Source organism: Gekko japonicus, unplaced genomic scaffold, assembly GCF_001447785.1.
Source record: "Gekko japonicus isolate JY-2015 unplaced genomic scaffold, Gekko_japonicus_V1.1 scaffold2726, whole genome shotgun sequence".
In the NCBI taxonomy this organism is placed as follows: Eukaryota; Metazoa; Chordata; class Lepidosauria; order Squamata; family Gekkonidae; genus Gekko; species Gekko japonicus.
This window is the reverse complement of record NW_015160305.1, coordinates 91,009-109,963: the sequence shown is the minus strand read 5'-3', so window position 1 is coordinate 109,963 and position 18,955 is coordinate 91,009. Positions and strand designations below refer to the sequence as shown.

At 45.4% G+C, this 18,955-nt stretch overlaps 1 protein-coding gene across 1 annotated transcript; it reads right to left on the bottom strand.

Moving 5' to 3' along the window:
* Nucleotides 1-2,823: 2,823 nt before the first annotated feature.
* LOC107114775 (interferon-inducible GTPase 5-like) lies at nucleotides 2,824-6,605 on the bottom strand. The gene is made up of 2 exons (XM_015416367.1): nucleotides 5,923-6,605; nucleotides 2,824-4,186 (listed from the first exon to the last, which is right to left on the bottom strand). The coding sequence occupies exons 1-2, from the start codon at nucleotides 6,603-6,605 to the stop codon at nucleotides 2,968-2,970; spliced, it is 1,902 nt and encodes a 633-aa protein (XP_015271853.1). The 3' UTR covers nucleotides 2,824-2,967.
* Nucleotides 6,606-18,955: the final 12,350 nt, after the last annotated feature.

Sequence of the window (18,955 nt, the reverse complement as noted above, 5' to 3'; positions counted from 1 at the left end):
CCTCCAGCCCTCCACTCCAAACAACGCCCCCCAAGCCCCTCTATCCACTCGCCACTTCTCCTGCCGCGGGGCAAGCCCAACGCCACGGAGAACCTGTCCAAGACCCTACTCCGCATTTCTCAGCAGCAAAGAGAGATGGCTGGTAGAAGCTCTCAAAGCCCCCCCCCTCTCCAGCCTGCACACCAAGACAAGCCGGCATATGCTTCTGCAGCCCTCCCTCCAACCCCCTTCTTACCTTCTTCCCCCCCTCTCTGTCCCCCTCTGTTTGGTGCATTGCCACCTTTACCTATGGAAATTCCTGGAGATCTGAGGGGTGGAGCCTGGGTAACAATTGTTACCACTCTCCAGGTGAGGGCTACAGATAACTCAAAAATACAAATGCTCTTCAGGTAGCACAGATCACTCCCTCTGGAGAAAACAGTGCACTCTGTCATTATACCCTGCTGAGGTCGGCACAGGAAGCTGACACTGTTTGCCCAAAGCCAGAGCACTCTCCCAGAGCCTCTTTCTAGATCTCGTTGTATTTATTTCCACAACGGGCCTTATTTCTAGTATAAATATAATGGTACATGGTGTAAGCAAGTTTTAGTACAAAAACACAGCACTGAGGCTGTAGCACTGTGTAAAGAAATACAAATGGACCTGTAAAGTCCTAAAGAGAGTCTTACTGAAAATTTGTAGTATAAACAAATAAATTCCAACTTAAATTCCAGTTTATCTAAGGAGTCCTGTGTGGACCATATTGAATTTGTATGAATGTATCAGATGTAAGCTGTTTATACTACACATTTTCAGTAAGACTTTCTTTAGGACTTTACAGATCCATTTGTATTTCTTTACACAGTGCTGCAGTGGCTCAAGTGGTTAAGACGCTGAACTGCAGGCTGTGGAAGGTCGGTAGTTCAGCAGTTCGAGACCCGAGTGTGCCGCATGACGGAGTGAGCTCCCGTCTCTAGTTCCAGCTCCTGCCAACCTAGCAGTTGGAAAGCAAGAAATTGCAAGTAGATAAATAGGGACCACTTCGGTGAGAAGGGAACAGCGTTCCGTGCGCCTTGGTGTTTAGTCGTGCCGGCCACGTGACCACGGAAACGTCTTCGGACAGCGCTGGCTCTTCGGCTTTGAAACAGAGATGAGCACCGCAACCCTAGAGTCGGATTCGACTGGCTTTCGAGCAAGGGAACCTTTACCTTTACCTTTTACACAGTGCTACAGCCTCAGTGTTGTGTTTTTGTACTAAAACGTTCCAGGTGGTGGCTGGAGATCTCTTGGGACTACAACAGTTCTCCGGGCAACAGGGATCAGTTCATCCAGAGAAAATGGATGCCTTGGAGGGTAGACTGTATGGCATTATACCCCACTGAAGTATCCCCAAATCCTGCCCTTCTCAGGCTCCAACCCCCAAATCTCCAAGTATTTCCCAACTCGGAGCTGGCAACTAGGCTTGTCAACTTCCAGGTGGGACCTGGAGATCTCCTGCTTTTACAACTGATCTTGAGACGGCAGAGATCACTTTCCCTGGAGAAAATGGCTGCTTTGAAGGGTGGACTCTATGGCATTGCGCCCTGCTGAAGGCAACAGAGACCCGTCTCCCTTGGAGAAAAATGCCCCCTTTGGAAGGTGGGCTGTATGGCCTTACACCCCACTGAAGTCCCTCCCCACCCCAAACCCTAGCCTCCCCAGGCTCCACCCCTAAAATCTCCAGGTATTTCCCAACACATAGTTGGTAACCAGTGGCCCTCTGGGCAGGGGCCCACCAGGAAATTTCCCGGTAAGTTAAGTGGCCGGTCCTCCCCTGCAAGGTGTAATTTTCACCAGGCATTTAACTCCTCCCCTTCCCCCAACCTGCCTATCAATTTCCCGTATCATATCCCACCCAATAGCTCTTTGAAGAATTGAGTTATGACTCATAAAAGCTCACAGGGAAAAAAATGTTGCTGGTCTTCAAGGCGTCACTGGACTTTTGTTTACTTTTACCTCAGCAAAATTCTCTTCCCACAGAACGCCCTCCCTGTTTACTCCTTCTCCCTGCTCCAGCTGGTCCAACAGCTGATATTTAAAAAAGAGAGTGGGAATTAGTGGAAACATTTGTCATGTCCCTGGGGTTCTTCGAGGAATCTTTACCCCTCTCCTTTCCCTGGCATGCCATGGATTAATTTGGGAAACAGGAATTGACGGGTATCTAAGGACTTCAGCTTTACCTCTGGCCCTGAATCCGCCCCAAACCAAAGCCTGCTTCCTCCTAGTGAGCTACAAAACAGCCCAACTGGCATAGATTAACTGTGGAGGGATCCAATGGAGAAGCCCCTCTGTGAGATTTGAGTCTTCAACCACCCCCTTCCCTAAAGGGCCTGAAAGCTCTTCTTGGCTGATAGAATCTAGGTGTTAATGTAGGGCATGAGAGGGCCCTAAGTTGAACCCCCTCCTTTGAAATCAGAAGAACACTCACTTTACTTGAATAAGAAGTTAGATTTATTCATGTAATGCAAAGACTGGCACAGAAATCAAAGGAATAGAAGACCAAAATTTGTTACATTTGTCATAGCCATGCAGGCTATGGATGATCTATGGTAAAAGGCTTGTCACAGACAAAGGGCTGTTGTGCAAAGCAAACAAAGTAAGGTCACAAGAACGTACTATTAGCTAGCATGCATTTTTTAAAAACAAAATTCTGATTTGAATTGCACCATGCCTGCAGTTCTTCAGAGGCCCTGGCAGGCTCTTTGGACAAGCAGGAATGGGGAAAGGAGGCTTCAAACCTGGAGCCATCTAGACATAATTTTTTTGTTATTTCATACAGGAAAGTTCAATTATACCGGGGGGGGGTCAGTTAACAGAAAAATAAGCTTCTGATCTGAAATTCGAATCCAATTTCCTTTTTCATTCATGCTTGAGTTCTAGTCCTGCACAGGATTCCACACATTTTGCACCTGGGACTCTCCCAATTGGTGTCTTGGGTCTTTGTGATGGTCAAGGCTCAGTAGCTTTTGCCCGAACATTCTCCGCATCTTCCACAATATCCTTCAGGAAGCTCCTCAGCATGAAGAATGTGGTGACGAAGGAACTAACTCCTCCAAACAGAGAGCCCAACACTGGTATGAAATCTAGGACCAGTTCTGTTACTGTCAGACTAAAACAAAGTGATGACCGGCTCAAGAGGCCAGTTACAAATTCAAGTGTAATCTCTCTGGACATTGGAGACTTTTTGATAGCAGATTTCAGCACTAGGTAATCTTTGCCAACCAATTGTGCAACTCTGCGGAGGGACTTTTCATCCAAGCCAAAGACTTTGTAGAAATGGAGCAGCACACCCACCAAGATGCCAAGATCACAAGCCAAAGAAAGTCCTGGGACAGGAATCACCCCGATAACACAGGATACAATAGCAAATTTCCATATAAGGCTCTCCATAGCAGCCTTTTTTTTCTCCAGGATTCCTCTTGAAAAAACTGGCAAAGCCAGAATTAAAGCATGTCTCTTGAGATCATCCAGGTCATTTTCCATGGTTTTTTGCAGATCTGGGAAATCATACATATTCAGATCTCTCCTGGAGATGAGGAAAACCCTTGGATTAGATTCTCCTACCTTAGTCAGGTTATCACAGCAATATTTTTGTATCTTCTGAAGGGATTTGTCCATATTGAAATTTGGATCCCTACTTTCAGCAGCTATACTGTCATCCATTTTGGAGCGCACAAAGTAAAATTTCTTCTTCATTTTTGTAATTTCCCGGGCCAGGAGGACGTCATTCTCAGTGAACCGTTCTGAGGTGACAATTATGAAGAAATCATAGTGGTTAAAATTGACCTGCTCTAGGTAATCCTTTGGTCTAAAATCAGGTGTTCCTATTCCTGGTAGATCCCATATGGTTACATTCGGAAATAAGGGATGTGGATAGGCTTGACACTCCATAGTTGTTTGCATTATTCCAACCTCAGCTGCACCTTCTTCAAAATCAGTCATGCCCATTAGGACATTGACAAGGGATGATTTGCCAGCACCCGAGACTCCTGTGATGGCAATGTCAAGCTTGGCATTTTGTAATTCATCCAATTCTTGATTAATTTCCTTAGTCACCTCTTCAAGATTTCCGTGCATCAGATCATCTCTCAGCTTTGCCAGGTCAATATTTAAGACTTTTTGGAGGAGTCTGAAATGAATTCCACTTCCTTTGGATGGCTTGGTCGATCTAAGAAACAAAAAATATGTCATTTATTTATGAAGTTCCTACACTTGCCTGTCCATTAAGTGAGTACTTGAGGCTGCTAACTGATAAAAAAATTAAAACTTGAAAGAGAATGCAAGAACAGACAACTGCAAGATGTAGAAGCAGCACGGGAGGACAGATGTCAACAGTAACAAAATGCAATAAATTTAGCAATACCAGCAGCCCTGAGTTATTTGAAAAGCCACCAGAACAGGAATCATATTGGGAGAACAATCCAACCCAACTACCAGGTGCCCTTCAAAATAGAATAGCTTTCCTCTCTGGTAGGTCTACCGAGATCCTGCAATTGTTTATGTGTTCTGCATAATGCTGAAATGTATCAGAAGAAAGCTGCAAATCTGTTAATCAATTTTCTGCATGAAAAAGAGATGCTATTCTGTGACTGGAACTGTAGTGGTAAATTCTTTCTGACCCTAAAACATAGCCTTAGGCGGATTAGAGCCACACACTGGGAAAGACAGTCAAGACTGTTCTCTCCACCCATGGCCATACCAGGGCTATTTTTGGGCAGGAACGCACAGGAACGGAGTTCCGGCTGGCTCCAGAGTTGGGCACGCCCAGCAGGAACTCATTAGCATAATAGGCCACACCAAACAGCAGAAACTCTTAAGGATTGGTTACATTAGGGGGGTGTGGCCTAACATGCAAAGGAGTTCCTGCTACAAAAAAGGCCCTGGTTTTGACAACAAACAAGGTAAGCAGAATAAGAAGCAAAAGGTGTGTGTGGCTGGATGAGCACACTTCTGGTAACATGGAGGTGTGGCCTAATATGCTAATGAGTCTCTGCTGTTGGGTGTGGCCTATTATGCTAATGAGTTCCTGCTGGGCTTTTTCTACAAAAAGAGCCCTGGATACCAATCAGAAATCGCATCTCTCAAGGGCTTTAAACACTGGTGAGGGAAAAGAAAAGTACTAAGGTCCCGGTCACACAGAAGGTTTTGGCCCGGGAGAGGGACGGATCGGGGACGCAGCAAACAGGCACGATTTCACCGCAACATCTGGGAAGCAGCGCGCACCCGTCCCCGATCCGTCCCTAAAGCCGGAAAACCCGCTGCAAAAAAGAACCTCCTACAGAGGAGGACTTATGCCGCATCAAGTGCAGCCATGGGATCACCGGCACGCTTGTCTTCGGTAGCAATCCAGGCTCCCGGCCGAACTGCGCAAGCGCACACATGCACAGTTCGGCTCCCTCGCTCTTTCTTCAGTGGCTTCCCCCCGGCATCTGATTGTGCCAGGGAGGAACTGCGCGGCGGCTCAGGCGATCTGTGTGATCCCGCCGCCGTGTGTCTCTTCTTTGGTGTTTGGTGTAATGGTTAAGTGCGCGGACTCTAATCTGGGAGAAATGGGTTTGATTCCCCACTCCTCCACTTGCACCTGCTGATGTGACCTTGGGTCAGTTGCAAGCTCTGGCACAGCTGTCCTTGAAAAAGAGTAGTTTCTGTCAAGAGTTCTCTCAGCCCCACCCACCTCACAGGGTGTCTGTTGTGGGGAGGGGATTTGATTGTCATAATATACATCTCTATGTTTTAAAGTATTGTGTAGCTTTTCAGTTGTGGTCAAGGCACTAAAATTATTAACTCAAATCCATGTAGTTCCCCCCCCCCCCGGCACCCCTGAACCAGATCTCTGTTTTTTAAACACTTTTTTTGTTCATACACAAAGAAAATCAAATCATGGATTTGTTAAACCCAACATACTTGTCAGCTGGTCTCAAGGTAGGTCTCCTCAGAGCCTTGATTTCCTTCTCTAAGGAACTTTGCAGGAGGGGGAAGTCGTGCTTTTCCCGATACCAACTGGAGACGAGGAAAATCTCCGGAGAAGAAATACCAGCCTTCACCAAATTATCCAGGCAATGCTTCCTGACTTTTTGAAGGGTTGCTTCCTCAGTGAAGTCTGGACGCAGTTTTTCATTCCTAATGCTGATGTCAATTTTGGACCTCACATAGTAGAACCGCTTCTTCATTTTCTGAATTGCATGGGACAGCTGGATGTCATCGACAGTGAAGCGATTTGAAGCAACAATTATGAAGAAATCATATTGGCTGTAATTTACCCTTTCTAGGTATTCCTGGGCTTTAAAATTAGGTGTCCCAATTCCTGGTAGGTCCCATATTGTGACATCTGGAAAGGTGGGGTGCGGGTAACCCATTGGCTCTGTTGTTCCTTCTATCACATCAGTACTGGCTGCCTCATCACCAAAATCTGATAGACCCCGCAAGGTTTTGACAAGGGACGATTTGCCAGCACCTGATATCCCTGTGATGGCAATGTCAAGTGTGGTTTTTCCTGACACAGTTAGATTTGAGAGGTTTCCTTCTTCCTTGGCAGACTTCTCTTCAGCTTCACTGCTTACTGCTGGTGTCGAACTTCTCCCACCCATGGCTCTTCTTGAAGACTCAGTTGACCTGAAAAATAAATAGAAATATTATGATTGTTAACTCCTCCGTATAAGGTTCCCATCAGATTTTACTCTGACAATCTGGATTCAACTGTGGCTGTGTGGAGGGTCAATTTACATAAGGCTCCCTGGGTAGAAAAACAAGCCTTTATCAAATGCATTACATCTTAACCATTTTTATTCAGAAAAAGTATTTTTACCGTATTTTTCCAAAAGAAACTTGCATCCAAAGCAGCTTAACCAAAATAAAATATTACTAGGAGGAAGCCTGTTAGAAAGACAAATCAGTAAGTGATCTATTGGTATATTGTAGCAGGTTGAAAGACAAATTAAGAGCAAAAGGGTACACCTGCAAAAATGGCTGCCAGAAAAAAGCTGCCTCAGGAGGCAGAGCCAGTCACAAAATGGCTGCCACAGCTTACCTTCAGCCACCCAGGGAAGATTCTTGTGCTGTGGTGGCAGCTGCTGCCCAAACATTTTTTTAAAAAAAAAAAATATCTGCACAGCAGATCAAACCTCCAATAGCCAATCAGAAGTCTTGCTGGGCAAAAGCCCCACCTGGTTCCATCCACTTTCTAAAAACACTTGATGGGCTCCAGGATACCACGTTGGGGACCCCTGATCTATATGAAGGGAAGACAAAGGATTCGCCTGCTTCTTCCTGTTACATATACTTTGGAAAACATTTTAAAACAAGCAAATGTGCCTGCTGTTCTAGCTGTGCATGCCAAAGGCACAAAGCCCTTTGAATTTTAAAAGAGCATCTGTTTCAACGATGTTGATTGTCAGGAACCAGTGACAGTAAGAAATGCTCTAAAATCACACTGCTTCGTTAAAACTGACTCTTGGATACAGCAGACAGTGACAGACCAGCTGTGAATTTTCCTACAGGGCAGAACTGCAGCTGGATGTATGGTTTCAAAGGAAGAAAAGACAGGGACACTGCAGATTTCTTTCTCCTTGCAGCGCCTGGTGAAATCTGCTCTGCACCCACATTAAAAAACACATAGTATTTGAAACAATGTCAGTTCTGATTACCAAGCAGAGTTGCTGGGATACAAGAGAGGCCGAGAGGAGGATAAATAGCAAAGAGAGCCTGGCTTACCATTCCTGATTTTGGAGGGTTGGAAGAATCGGCAGAGGGTATGAACTCCCAGGGTGGACAGAGGCTTGGTTCCGGAGGGAGAGGCCTCTCTTTCCTCCCTTTAAAAAGCTTCTCTGGTCTTTGCTGCCTTTTCTGATAAAGAACAGCCTAAGTCAACCAGGCTGCAAAAGAGAGAGCAAATATGTGTGTTCAGAGTTTCAGCTCCACTCCCTTCTATTGGTCTGCCCTTCCAGGAAGAAAAGTGAAGGGATTTTACACTAACATCACAGTTGTCCAAGTCTTTGCCCCAACAACTGACGCAACGGTACTTGACATAGAGGGTTACTATGCCACCGTCCAAGATACTCTGAAAACAGTGCACAAAAAATACATTGTTTACGTATTGAGAGATTTCAATGCAAACGTTGGCACCCAAGCTGAGTTCCTTTCCACGCTAGACCTTAAATCGGTTCAACCCTGTCCCTGAACTTACATTCTACACTACACATGAGTTCACCCCTGTGATTATCTCAGGGTATTTTTACATTCTACACTACACTCGAGTTCACCCCTGTAATTATCTCGGGGTATTTTTTTGTTTCCACGTTACATTGTGGTCACCCCATTTTTGCCCCACACGTGTCCCGGGATAAATGGATGCTGTATTAACCGGGGATATGCAAGGTTTTTGTGTCACGAGTTGAACTCTGATAAAAACCAGGGATGAGATCCAAGTGCAGAAAAGACCTGAGACAGGCATCACGGGTAGATTTGGAGTTGGAGAAAGGAACAATACAGGCAATTGTTTGGTAAAATTTTCCCAAGAAAACCACTTTTGAATCATGAATACCTGGTTCAAACAGCACAAACATTGCTTATACATATAGACCTCTCCAAATGAATTACACCATAATCAGACTATATTCTATGCAATCATAGATGGACCAGGAATCCATAGTCCAAGATTGTCCATTGTGAAAAAGTCCATTAGGTCCCATCTTTATGCAAGCATGTAGCCATGAGCTCAGCTCCAAAGCAATCCTTTGTCTCTGTTAGGAGCCACATGGTAGCATAGCATCTCAGATGGACAGACACAATAGTAGAGATCACAGGAACAGAAGAGAGAGAGAGAGAGAGAATTCCTCTCATTGGGAATAAACAGATATAGGGCAATTCCAGTTGTCCAATCAGCCCTGGCCAGGGGCCAATTGGAGTAGACCTGGGAGTGCCCAATTGTAGAGTTACCATGGGAACAACTTCTGAATGGTCAGAGCCTCTGAAGGACACACCCGGGTCATGTGCCCCTCCAAACTCCAACCAGTCCCCCAAACTGTACGTGCCTTGAGCCCTGTAACCTTAGAGCAGGCTCCTTGAAGTCTAGGACTTCCACTTAGAGGTGTGGAGAATGTGTGGTTATATGGCAGGCAATGGAGCTTCTCTGACCAAATGGTCAGCCATCTGGCTTGCAACAGGAAACAACATAGCAGGGTCTCAGCAATAGGCATTCCAGGGGAGACATGAAGCCTATAGAAATCAATATTTCTATACAGGAAGTTCTTCCAGTTTAGGGCCACTGAATGTCTAGATAAGTTGGCTTCCCGACTGGTTTCTAGGCATTTCCATTTTGAAATGTCCAATTTAGCCAATGTAAATGGCAAACAGGAATTGCTGTCCCTTGATAGCCCATATCACAGGTGCAGGTGAATGATACTCCTGGCCTGTAGGATGGATCTAAGGGTGGAGTTGGCACCTTCTAGGTGAAGTATTGTGTTTCAGGCTCCCCTTTTCCCAGGGAAGATCACAGCAACCTCCACAAGGAAAATTTCTTTTGGAACAGAGAACAGTGGAGGCATATGATGGGCTATCTGTAATTGCATTTGGATGAGAGAGAGATGGGGTGAAGGGAGAGAGCCAAAAGTTAAAAACATAAGTCAGTATAGACAAAGAGTATTTATTACAAAGACATATAAAAAACCTTATAGGGGCCCAAATAAAGCCTCAATGAATATTAAAAGTGACAATTGCACAAAAAAGAACAATGTATGACTTGACACGTTTTAGCTCACAAGAGCCTTCTTCAGAGGTCAAATAGTACAAAGTACAAAATACACCAAGCAACAAAGTCCCTGTAGCACATGTAAGGCAATAAAGAATTACTAATATAGGACCAAAAATGGAATGTTCCAATATGTAATTGAATGACACAACAAAAGATTTCATCAATATGCCACATTCATCTTATCAGCCAATCACTTTAAGTAATCAAGACTAAAAAATCTTCTCAGCTATCCTTGCCAACCAGATAGGATATTTTATAACTCAGTATATTCATAAAAACCAAACAGGGTGTTATGCCTACATGCAATATAGCAGACAATATCTGCAAAACCTTAAACATCATTATTGCCAACAAAAACAAATTCCCTCTATAATTTTATCACTAGATATCGAGAAAGCCTTCGATACACTAGAAAAAAACACATTTACAAAGCCTGTTAAAGTGTATAGGTTTTGGTGAGAAATTCCTTAGGTCAATAGATGCACTATATAGATCGCCTAAGACTCAAATCCGAATTAATGGTCTTATCTCTGATTCATTTACTCCCACAAGAGGCACACGCCAGGGGTGCCCCCTTTTGCCTCTCTTATTTGTGATGGAATAGAACCTTTGGCTATGGGTATTCGCAACAACCCACAGATTAAAGGGGTTAACATACATAATGAAATTTATAAGGTAAGCCTATTAGCTGACAATACAGTCATATACCTCACAGATCCATGACTTCCTAAAGGTTGTAAATGAAGAATTACTCAGTTTTGGCACAATATCAGAACTCCATGTTAATCAAAGGAAAACAGAAATCTACCCTAGTTATATCTCAAATGAACACACAACCTCCATTAAACAATTATACACTTATAAATGGGTTACAACTTCTTGGAGGCATTTGGGGGTCTATATCCCTTTACAGTTAAATAATCTCTTCCAACACAAAAGTTATTCTTTTTATGGACAGAACGCAGTGACTTACTTAAATCTTTCATACTGCCAAAATTATTTTTTTCTTTTTCGTACACTACCAATAATCATTTGCTTAGCTGATATTAAAACCTGGCAAAACAGTCTCCTACAATTTTTGTAGGATTCCAAGAAATGTAGAATCAGGTTTTTTCACTCTACATAAACATGCAAAAGAAGGAGGCATAGGATTCCCTGATCTGTTGCTGTATCATGATGTGGCTCACCTCACTAACTTAATAAAAATGATACATCCAGAAACAGCACCAGACTGGACCTTTATTGAACAAGCCTTTTTGGATACTAAAATATTACAAGAATTGATCTGGAACATAGAAAAAGAAATACCAAAACCCTTGAAGGATAATCCATCTTTACTCTGTACCCTTAAGGTCTGGGAACATCACTGCAATAAACTAGCCCTTAAACTGTCTCCACTATCCCCCTTTACAGGACAATCCTGGTTTCCCCCTGCTAATTCAGATAACTCCTCTGCTATTTGGAAGCATATGAAATTAAATAGACTAATTGACATTGCACTTGATGGTCTTATTCTACCTAAAAATTCCTTAGAGAAAAAAGGCTAACAAGTAATACCCTGGTACCAATATTTACAAATCAGACATTGTCTAGAAAGCAAAGCTTTGTGGGGAAAATTGAGAACGAATCTTACTGCATTTGAAACACTGATTAAAAATCCTCACTCCAGCTATAAAAGATATATCTCATTACTTTATAAAACTTTGTTATCAGCATCAGATGATACTCTACCTTCCTACACCACATATTGGAATAAAGATTGTACTATATCACTTTCTCCAGATCAATGGAGAAAAATCTGGAACTCCTCAATTTTCCAGGCAAAAAGTATAAATATTCGTACTCAGTTTTTTAGGGTAATTACAAGATGGTACCTGACTCCTCAAAAAATGAGTCACATCCAGAAAGATACTTCTCTGTTATGTTGGAGAGGTTGTCAAGAACGGGGCTCATATAAGTATTGTTGGTGGGACTGTCCTGTTATAAATCAATTTTGGAAATCAGTTACTAATAAGATTTCTGATATCACTAAGTTTGAAGTCACAATGGAAATGGAATTTCTGATATTAAACCATTGGTCTGCTGCTAAATAATGTTCATATAATTCTGATTTAATAGAAAATTTTTGCAGCAGCTCAAGCTGTTATTGCTAGGTACTGGAAAAATGATAAATGCCCTACAATCGCTGACTGGTTCCTTAAAATTTAGGAATATTATATAATGGACAAACTCACAGACTCTATGAAGCCAGGAGAAAAAGAACCCTATAACTCGAAATTTGTAAAAGTTTGGTTACCAGTTCTAGAATACTTTGCATCTAATGAAGAACTTAAATCTATCTTTGAACCTATAAACATTGTATTTTAACTTAATCAAACCTGTTTGTAAGAATATTATATGTTGCTGTTAACTCTTTGGTTGTTTTTTCTATTTGCAAATGTTACCATGTAACTTTTAGTTGTTACTGGTTCTTCTACGTATTTGTAGTCAACTATTTTCATCAATTAAGTTTTAATCAATATGCCACATTGTCCCTGATAAGGCCATTTTACTTGCACTTTTAGGACTTAAACTGGAAGATACATATTGGTACTGATATTATTTCCAATATATGCAACTCCTTCTGACACAAGGTCGGATATATTTGTGGCCCCAAATAGAAATCTTTTGGTCAAGATGGGTTGTTAGGCACTGGCCCATGAGAAGTTCTGCAGGGCTGCGGCCAGTGGCGGTGCATGGGGTGACTCGCTGGCTGAAGAGGAATGCTGCCAATCAGTGATCCCAGTCACCATGGAGGAGTTGAGTGAGGGCTTCTTTGGTGGTTCACACCATTCACTCAGCCTGGCCGTGGGTGGCTGGGTGAAAGGGTGCTGACATGGCGTGGCAGATCAGGTATCCGTCGATGAACTCCTTGAATTCTGCTGAAGTGAATTCCGCCCCATTGTCAGACACGATCGTGTTGGGCAGGCCGTGGGTGGCGAAGATCTTTTGTAGAGCTCTGACAACCATTCGGGCCATCATGGCAGTGACTGGAACAGCTTCCAACCATTTTGTGTATGAGTCAACCAGGATGAAGAAGTTCTGGTCCTTGATGGGTCCCACAAAGTCGACATGTAGCTGGGACCATGGTGTGCAGATGGACATCCACTGCTGAACAGGTGCCCTGGGGGCTTCAGGCCGGGACTCTTGGCAGGTGTGGCATCAGAGGACCCATTCCTCAATTGTTGCATTGATGCCTGGCCACAAGACATAGCTCCTGGTGAGAGCCTTCATTCACACGATGCCCAGGTTGGCTTCATGGAGGGCCTCCAGGACTCAGTTTTGGAGCCTTGTGGGGACTACTACTCGACTTCCCCAGAAGAGGCAGTCTTTGTGGGCCGAGAGCTTCTGCTGGCAGGAGGTGTGTGCTGTGAATTCTGCATCCCTGTGGCTGGTAGGCCACCCCCTCCATACCCAGTTGAGGACCCAGGAGATGATGCAGTCTTTGTCTGAATGTGCAGCAATATCCGAAGCATGTAGTGGAGGTTCTGGAACAGAATCCAGGAGCATGACGCAGTATGCCAGAGCTGGGTCTGTCTCAGGAATGGAAAGCGGAAGACAGCTGAGTGTGTCAGAGTGGCCTATCGCTTTGCCTGGCTGGTAATGCAGGGTGTATTGACAGGCTGACAGAAAGATGGACCAGTGCAGGATATGAGGTGAGAGGATCTGGGGCATTTGGCCACTGGGAGTGAAGAGCAAAGCCTTGTGGTCTGTGGTGATGGCGAACCAACAGCCATAGACCTAGTTGTGAATCTTCTTGATGCCAGCCATGACTGCCAGGGCCCCCTTGTCGATGTGTACGTAGTTCCTCTCTGCAGAAGACAGTGTGCACGAATAGTAGGCAATGGGTGCCTCTCGACCATCCGAAAGCTCGTGACTGAGGAAGGTGCCTATGCCATATGGGGAGGCATCACAGGTGAGGACCACTGGGAGGGACTCGTTGAAGTGGGCAAGTAAGGAGTTGGATGTGAGCAGGGTCTTCATGGCTTGGAATGTGGCATTCTGGTGGCAGCCCTAGACCCAGGGAGACATCTTGTCCAGGAGATCACAAAGTGGTTTGGCCAAATCTGCCTTGTGTGGCAGGAATGAGTGGTAAAAGTTCAGGAGTCCAAGAAATGGCTGGAGCTCCTGCCTTGATGACGGAGGCATCAATGTTCACGATGACCTTGACCTAATCGGGAGTAGGGTGTATGCCATCTGCATCAATGAGGTACCAATAGAACTTGACCTTCATGATGCCCAGGATGCACTTTTCCCGCTTGACACACAGGCCAACGGACTGAAAGTGGTGGAGCACCTCGCAGAGGAGGCTGATGAACTCCACATCGGAGAAGCCTACAATGAATATGTCATCAAAGAACGGAATGACTCCTGGGATACCCTTGAGGAGGGTATCCATAAGGACTTGGAACATTTCGGGTGCCACACTAACACCAAACTGGAGTTGCTTGACCTTGAAGGCTCCTTGGTGGGTGATGATGGTCTGGGCTTCTGCAGTGGTTTCATTCACAGGGCGCTGCTGGTAGGTGTGAGCTAGGTTGAGCTTCCCAAAGATCTTTGAGCCGGCAAGGGAGGCAAAGAGGTGGCTGATGATGGGCCCCGAATAAGCATGCTGCTGAGGAGCCTTATTAAATGTGCATTTGTAGTCTGCACAGATATGGATGTTCCTGTTGGGCTTAGTTGGGGTGACAATCGGTGTGTCCCAGTGAGTGTGAGAGACCAGCTCCAGGATGCCCTGAGCGATGAGGCAGTCCAGTTCCTTGTTGATCTTGTGCTTGAGTGCAAAGGGGACCCACCTGGCCTTCATTTGGATGGGCACAATGGACGGGTTGAGGTGCAGTGAGACCAGGGGTCCAGTGTAGCAGCTGAGGGTCCCTTCAAAGACAGTGGCAAACTCCTGGCAGATAGTGTCAAAGTCCTGTTGGCTGATGTGCTGAACCCCAGTCACCTGGATACTGAGTGGGTCGAACCACGCAAGGCCGAGAAGGCTGGTGCAGTGGCCCTCTGCAACAATCAGGTTGAGGAGTCTGTCAAAGTTCTTGTAGTGAACACAGAACTTGCCAGCGCCCCTGACCAGAACGTGGTTCACCTGGAAGTCAGTGAGCAGCATTCTGGTTGGTTCCAGGCAGGGCCTGCTGCTGGGGCAGAAGCACTTGAAGGTCTTGATGGAGATGATGGAGAGTGCTGAGCCAGAGTCAACCTCCATTTTGCAGGGGACCCCTTAGATTTCCACTGTCACGTTATCTTCTCTCTGGTTGGCAGGAGATGGCTCCGGATCGAGTAGACCTCAGTTGTGTAGAGTTCTTTGTGGTGGATGGACTCATGGTGGATCCCTCGGTGGTGGGCCAATGGTGCTCTGGGTGTGCCCCGGGAATTCTTGCTGCGGCAGGCACGAGCAATGTGGCCATGTTTACCGCAGGTCAAGCAGGTTGCGTTCCGAAACCGGCAGGACCGGCGTCCATGGGGGTCCCCGCAGCTAGCACAAGGGCCAGAGCTGGCAGCTTGTTGAGCTGGCTGGCCAGCTGGTGGAGCCTGATGGCTGGAGCACTTTGGGGGATTGCGATGGACCTGTAGTACTCCCTCGTCCTCTGAGACTTTAAAGGCATATTCATGGTGGACAGCCTCAGCCCTGGGGGTTGTAGTTGGGCTAAAGGAAGCATGGATTTCTTGGGCTGTGCCCTCGGCCTTTTCAAAAGCCAGGGCCTCTTTGACGGCGGCTTGGAATGTCAGTTCTTCCTTGGTCAAGAGCTTCTGCTGCATTCTCTCGTCTCGAAGGCCACAGACAAACCAGACCAGGAGCATTTCCTCGGTGTCATGGAACTCACAGCAGTGGGCAAGATGGCGGAGTGCTGCCACATATATGGACACGGACTCCCCGGCTGCCTGATCCCGTTTGTAAAAGGCGTGGCGGCGAGTGATGCGGGACAGCTGTGGTGAAAAATGGTTCTTTAGAAGAGCCATAATATCATTGTATGAAGTATCCCGGAGTTTGGCCGGCACCACGAGGTTGTGGGCGATCTCAAAGGTTGCGGAGCCGCAGACGCTCAACAGGGTGGCCCGCTTGAGGCTGGCATCAGTGATTTTGTTTGCCTCGAGGAAGAACTCAAGGCGGTCAGCATAGGTGTCCCATAGTTCTGGGGATGCAGGGTCGAATTCTTCAAGGCGGCCTTGGGTGGCCACGTCCAGACATAACAGATTGGTTGACCTAAGAAACAAAAAAAATGTGTAATTAATTTAGGAAGTTTTAGGAAGTTCCAACCCTTACCTATTAAGCGAGTACTTGAGGCTGCTTACAGATAAAAGGTTTTAGAACTTGAAAGAGAATGCCATCCTTTAAAACCTAAGAACAGGAAACCACCAGTAGTAGGAGCAACACAACAGGACAGATGTCAATAGTAACAAACAGCAATAAATCTGGCAATAACAGCAGCCATCAGCAGATCAGAAAAGCCACCAGAACAGGGATCTTATCAAGAGAACAATCCAATGCAACCACCGAATGCCCTTTAAAATAGTATAGGTTTTATTGATTTACTAGAAATAAGGCCTGGTATGGAAATAAATACAATGAACTCTAGAAAGAGGCTCTGGGATAGTGCCAAGGCCTTGGGCACTCAGCATCAATTTGCTGTTGTGACCTCAGCAGGGTATAATGACACAGACACCACCATTTTCTCCAGAGGAACTGATCTCTGCTACCTGAAGAGCAGTTGTAATTTTGAGTGATCTCCAGCCCTAACCTGGAGATTGGTAACAATTGTTACCCAGGAGAAAATGACTGGTTTGGAGGGTTTAAACCCCTCCTCAAACCCCACCCTCTCCAGGCTTCACCCCTCAAATCCCCTAGAATTTCCCAACCTGGTGTTGGCAACCTCATCTCCTTCTCAGCTAACCATCAACCTACCATTATCTGCCCCTCTGACTGCAGCTGACTTCTGCCCTCCCTCCTGAAGATCAGTTTTAATTCTGAGTGATCTCCACCCTGCACCCGGAGATTGGCAACAATGGCTCTCCTTGTTCCTGTCTGAGGTCCCACCCCTCCTCAAACCCCACCCTCTCCAGTCTCCACCCCTCAAACCTCCAGGAATTTCCCAACCTGGAGTTGGCAACCTCATCGCTTTCTCAGCTAACCATCAATCTACCATTATCTGCCCCTCTGACTGCAGCTGACTTCTGCCCTCCCTCCTGAAGATCAGTTGTAATTCTGAGTGATCTCCACCCTGCACCCGGAGATTGGCAACAATGGCTCTCCATGTACCTGTCTGAGGTCCCACCCCTCCTCAAACCCCACCCTCTCCAGTCTCCACCCCTCAAACCTCCAGGAATTTCCCCACCTGGAGTTGGCAACATTATCTCCCTCCCAACCAAGTATCAACCTGCCATTATCTGCCACACTGATTTCAGCTTTCCATCTCCTCCCCCCCTCCCTCCTGGAGATTAGTTGTAATTCTGACTGATCTCCACCCTTCACCTGGAGATTGGCAACAGTGGTTCCCCAGGAGGGAATGGCTGGTTGGGAGGGTGGAGTCTATGACATTGTACCTGTCTAAGGTGGAGTCTCTGCAATGGGGACCAAAGCAGCTTACATCATTCTCCTAGGCATACCCTATGCCTAGGGTAGCCAACCTCCATGTGGAGCCTGAAGATCTCCAGGTATCACAACTGAATGCCAGACAACAGATTACTCCCCCGTCCCCGGAAAAAATAACTGCTTTAGAAGGCGGGCTTTATGGCATTCTGTTCAGCTGAGCCCTCTCCTCTCCCCAAACCCTGGCTTCCATAGACTCTACCAGAAAATCTCCAGGAATCTCCCTACCTGGAGCTGGCAACCCTAGGCAGGACTGGCCCCAATGGGTTCCTCACAAAGGCCTGAAAAGGGTTTGCTTCCTTTGTCTGAACCAAGCTTGGTTGCCTTCCGTGGCAAAACAGGCTCTGGTTTACCACTCAGCTATTCGCCTCCCACCCTCATCCCATGGATGTATCTTACTCCTTAAGTACGCTGCCACTACTCACGGAATTGTCACTGCCCTTTAGCCATCCCCTCCATACCCAGTTATTATAAGGAGAGATGGTGGGTCTACAGAGATCCTGCTATAGTTGACAAGTTCTGCATAATGCTGAAATGCTTGAAAAGAGGAAGTTGAAAATCTGTTGATCAGTTCTCTACATTGAAAAGAGATGTGATTCTGTGACTGGGACTCTAGTCATAAGTTCTTTCTGACGTTAAAATGTAGCCCCAGGAGGACTGGAGCCAAACCGTGGGAAAGAGAGTCATAACTGTTCTCTCCACCCATGGTCATTTCACCAGGCAGCAATCACATCTCTTAAAAGCTTTTAACCCTGGTGAGGAAAAAGAAAGGTAGATAGTACATTTGTTTTGTCATATCAGAGTGGGACAAATTCATTTAGTGTGTTTATATATGCTAAATATATATAATATATTTGATTATCATAATATACCTATAGCTATGCTTAAAAATACTGTGCAACTTTTTAAATTGGGGTAAAGGTAGTAAAATAGTTATTTCTAATCCACGTAGCTGCCCCCCCTCCATCACCCCTGAAGCACATCTGTATTTTTAGGTACACTTTTTGTTCATACACAAAGAAAATCAGATCAAGAACTGATTAAACTCAACATACTTGTTAGCTGGTCTTAAAAGATGTCTCCTCAGAGCCTCGATTTCATTCTCTAAGGTCCTTTGCAGGAGGGGGAAATCGTACTTTTTCTGATGCCAACTGGAGATGAGGAAAATCTTTGGAGAAGAAATACCAGCCTCTACCAAATTATCAAGGCAATATTGCCTGACTTTTTGAAGGGTTGCTTCCTCATTGAAATCTGGTTTCAGTTTTTCATTCTTTATACTAATATCCATTTTAGACTGCACATAGCAGAACCGCTTCTTCATTTTCTGAATTGCATGTGACAGCTGGATGTCACAGACAGTGAAGCGATTCGAAGCAACGATTATGAAGAAATCATATTGGCTGTAATTTACTCTTTCCAGGTATTCCTCGGCTTTAAAATTAGGTGTCCCAATTCCTGGTAGGTCCCATACTGTGACATCTGGAAAGGTGGGGTGCGCGTAACCCATTGGTTCTGTTGTTCCTTCTATCACGTCAGTTTTGGCTGCCTCCTCATCAAAATCT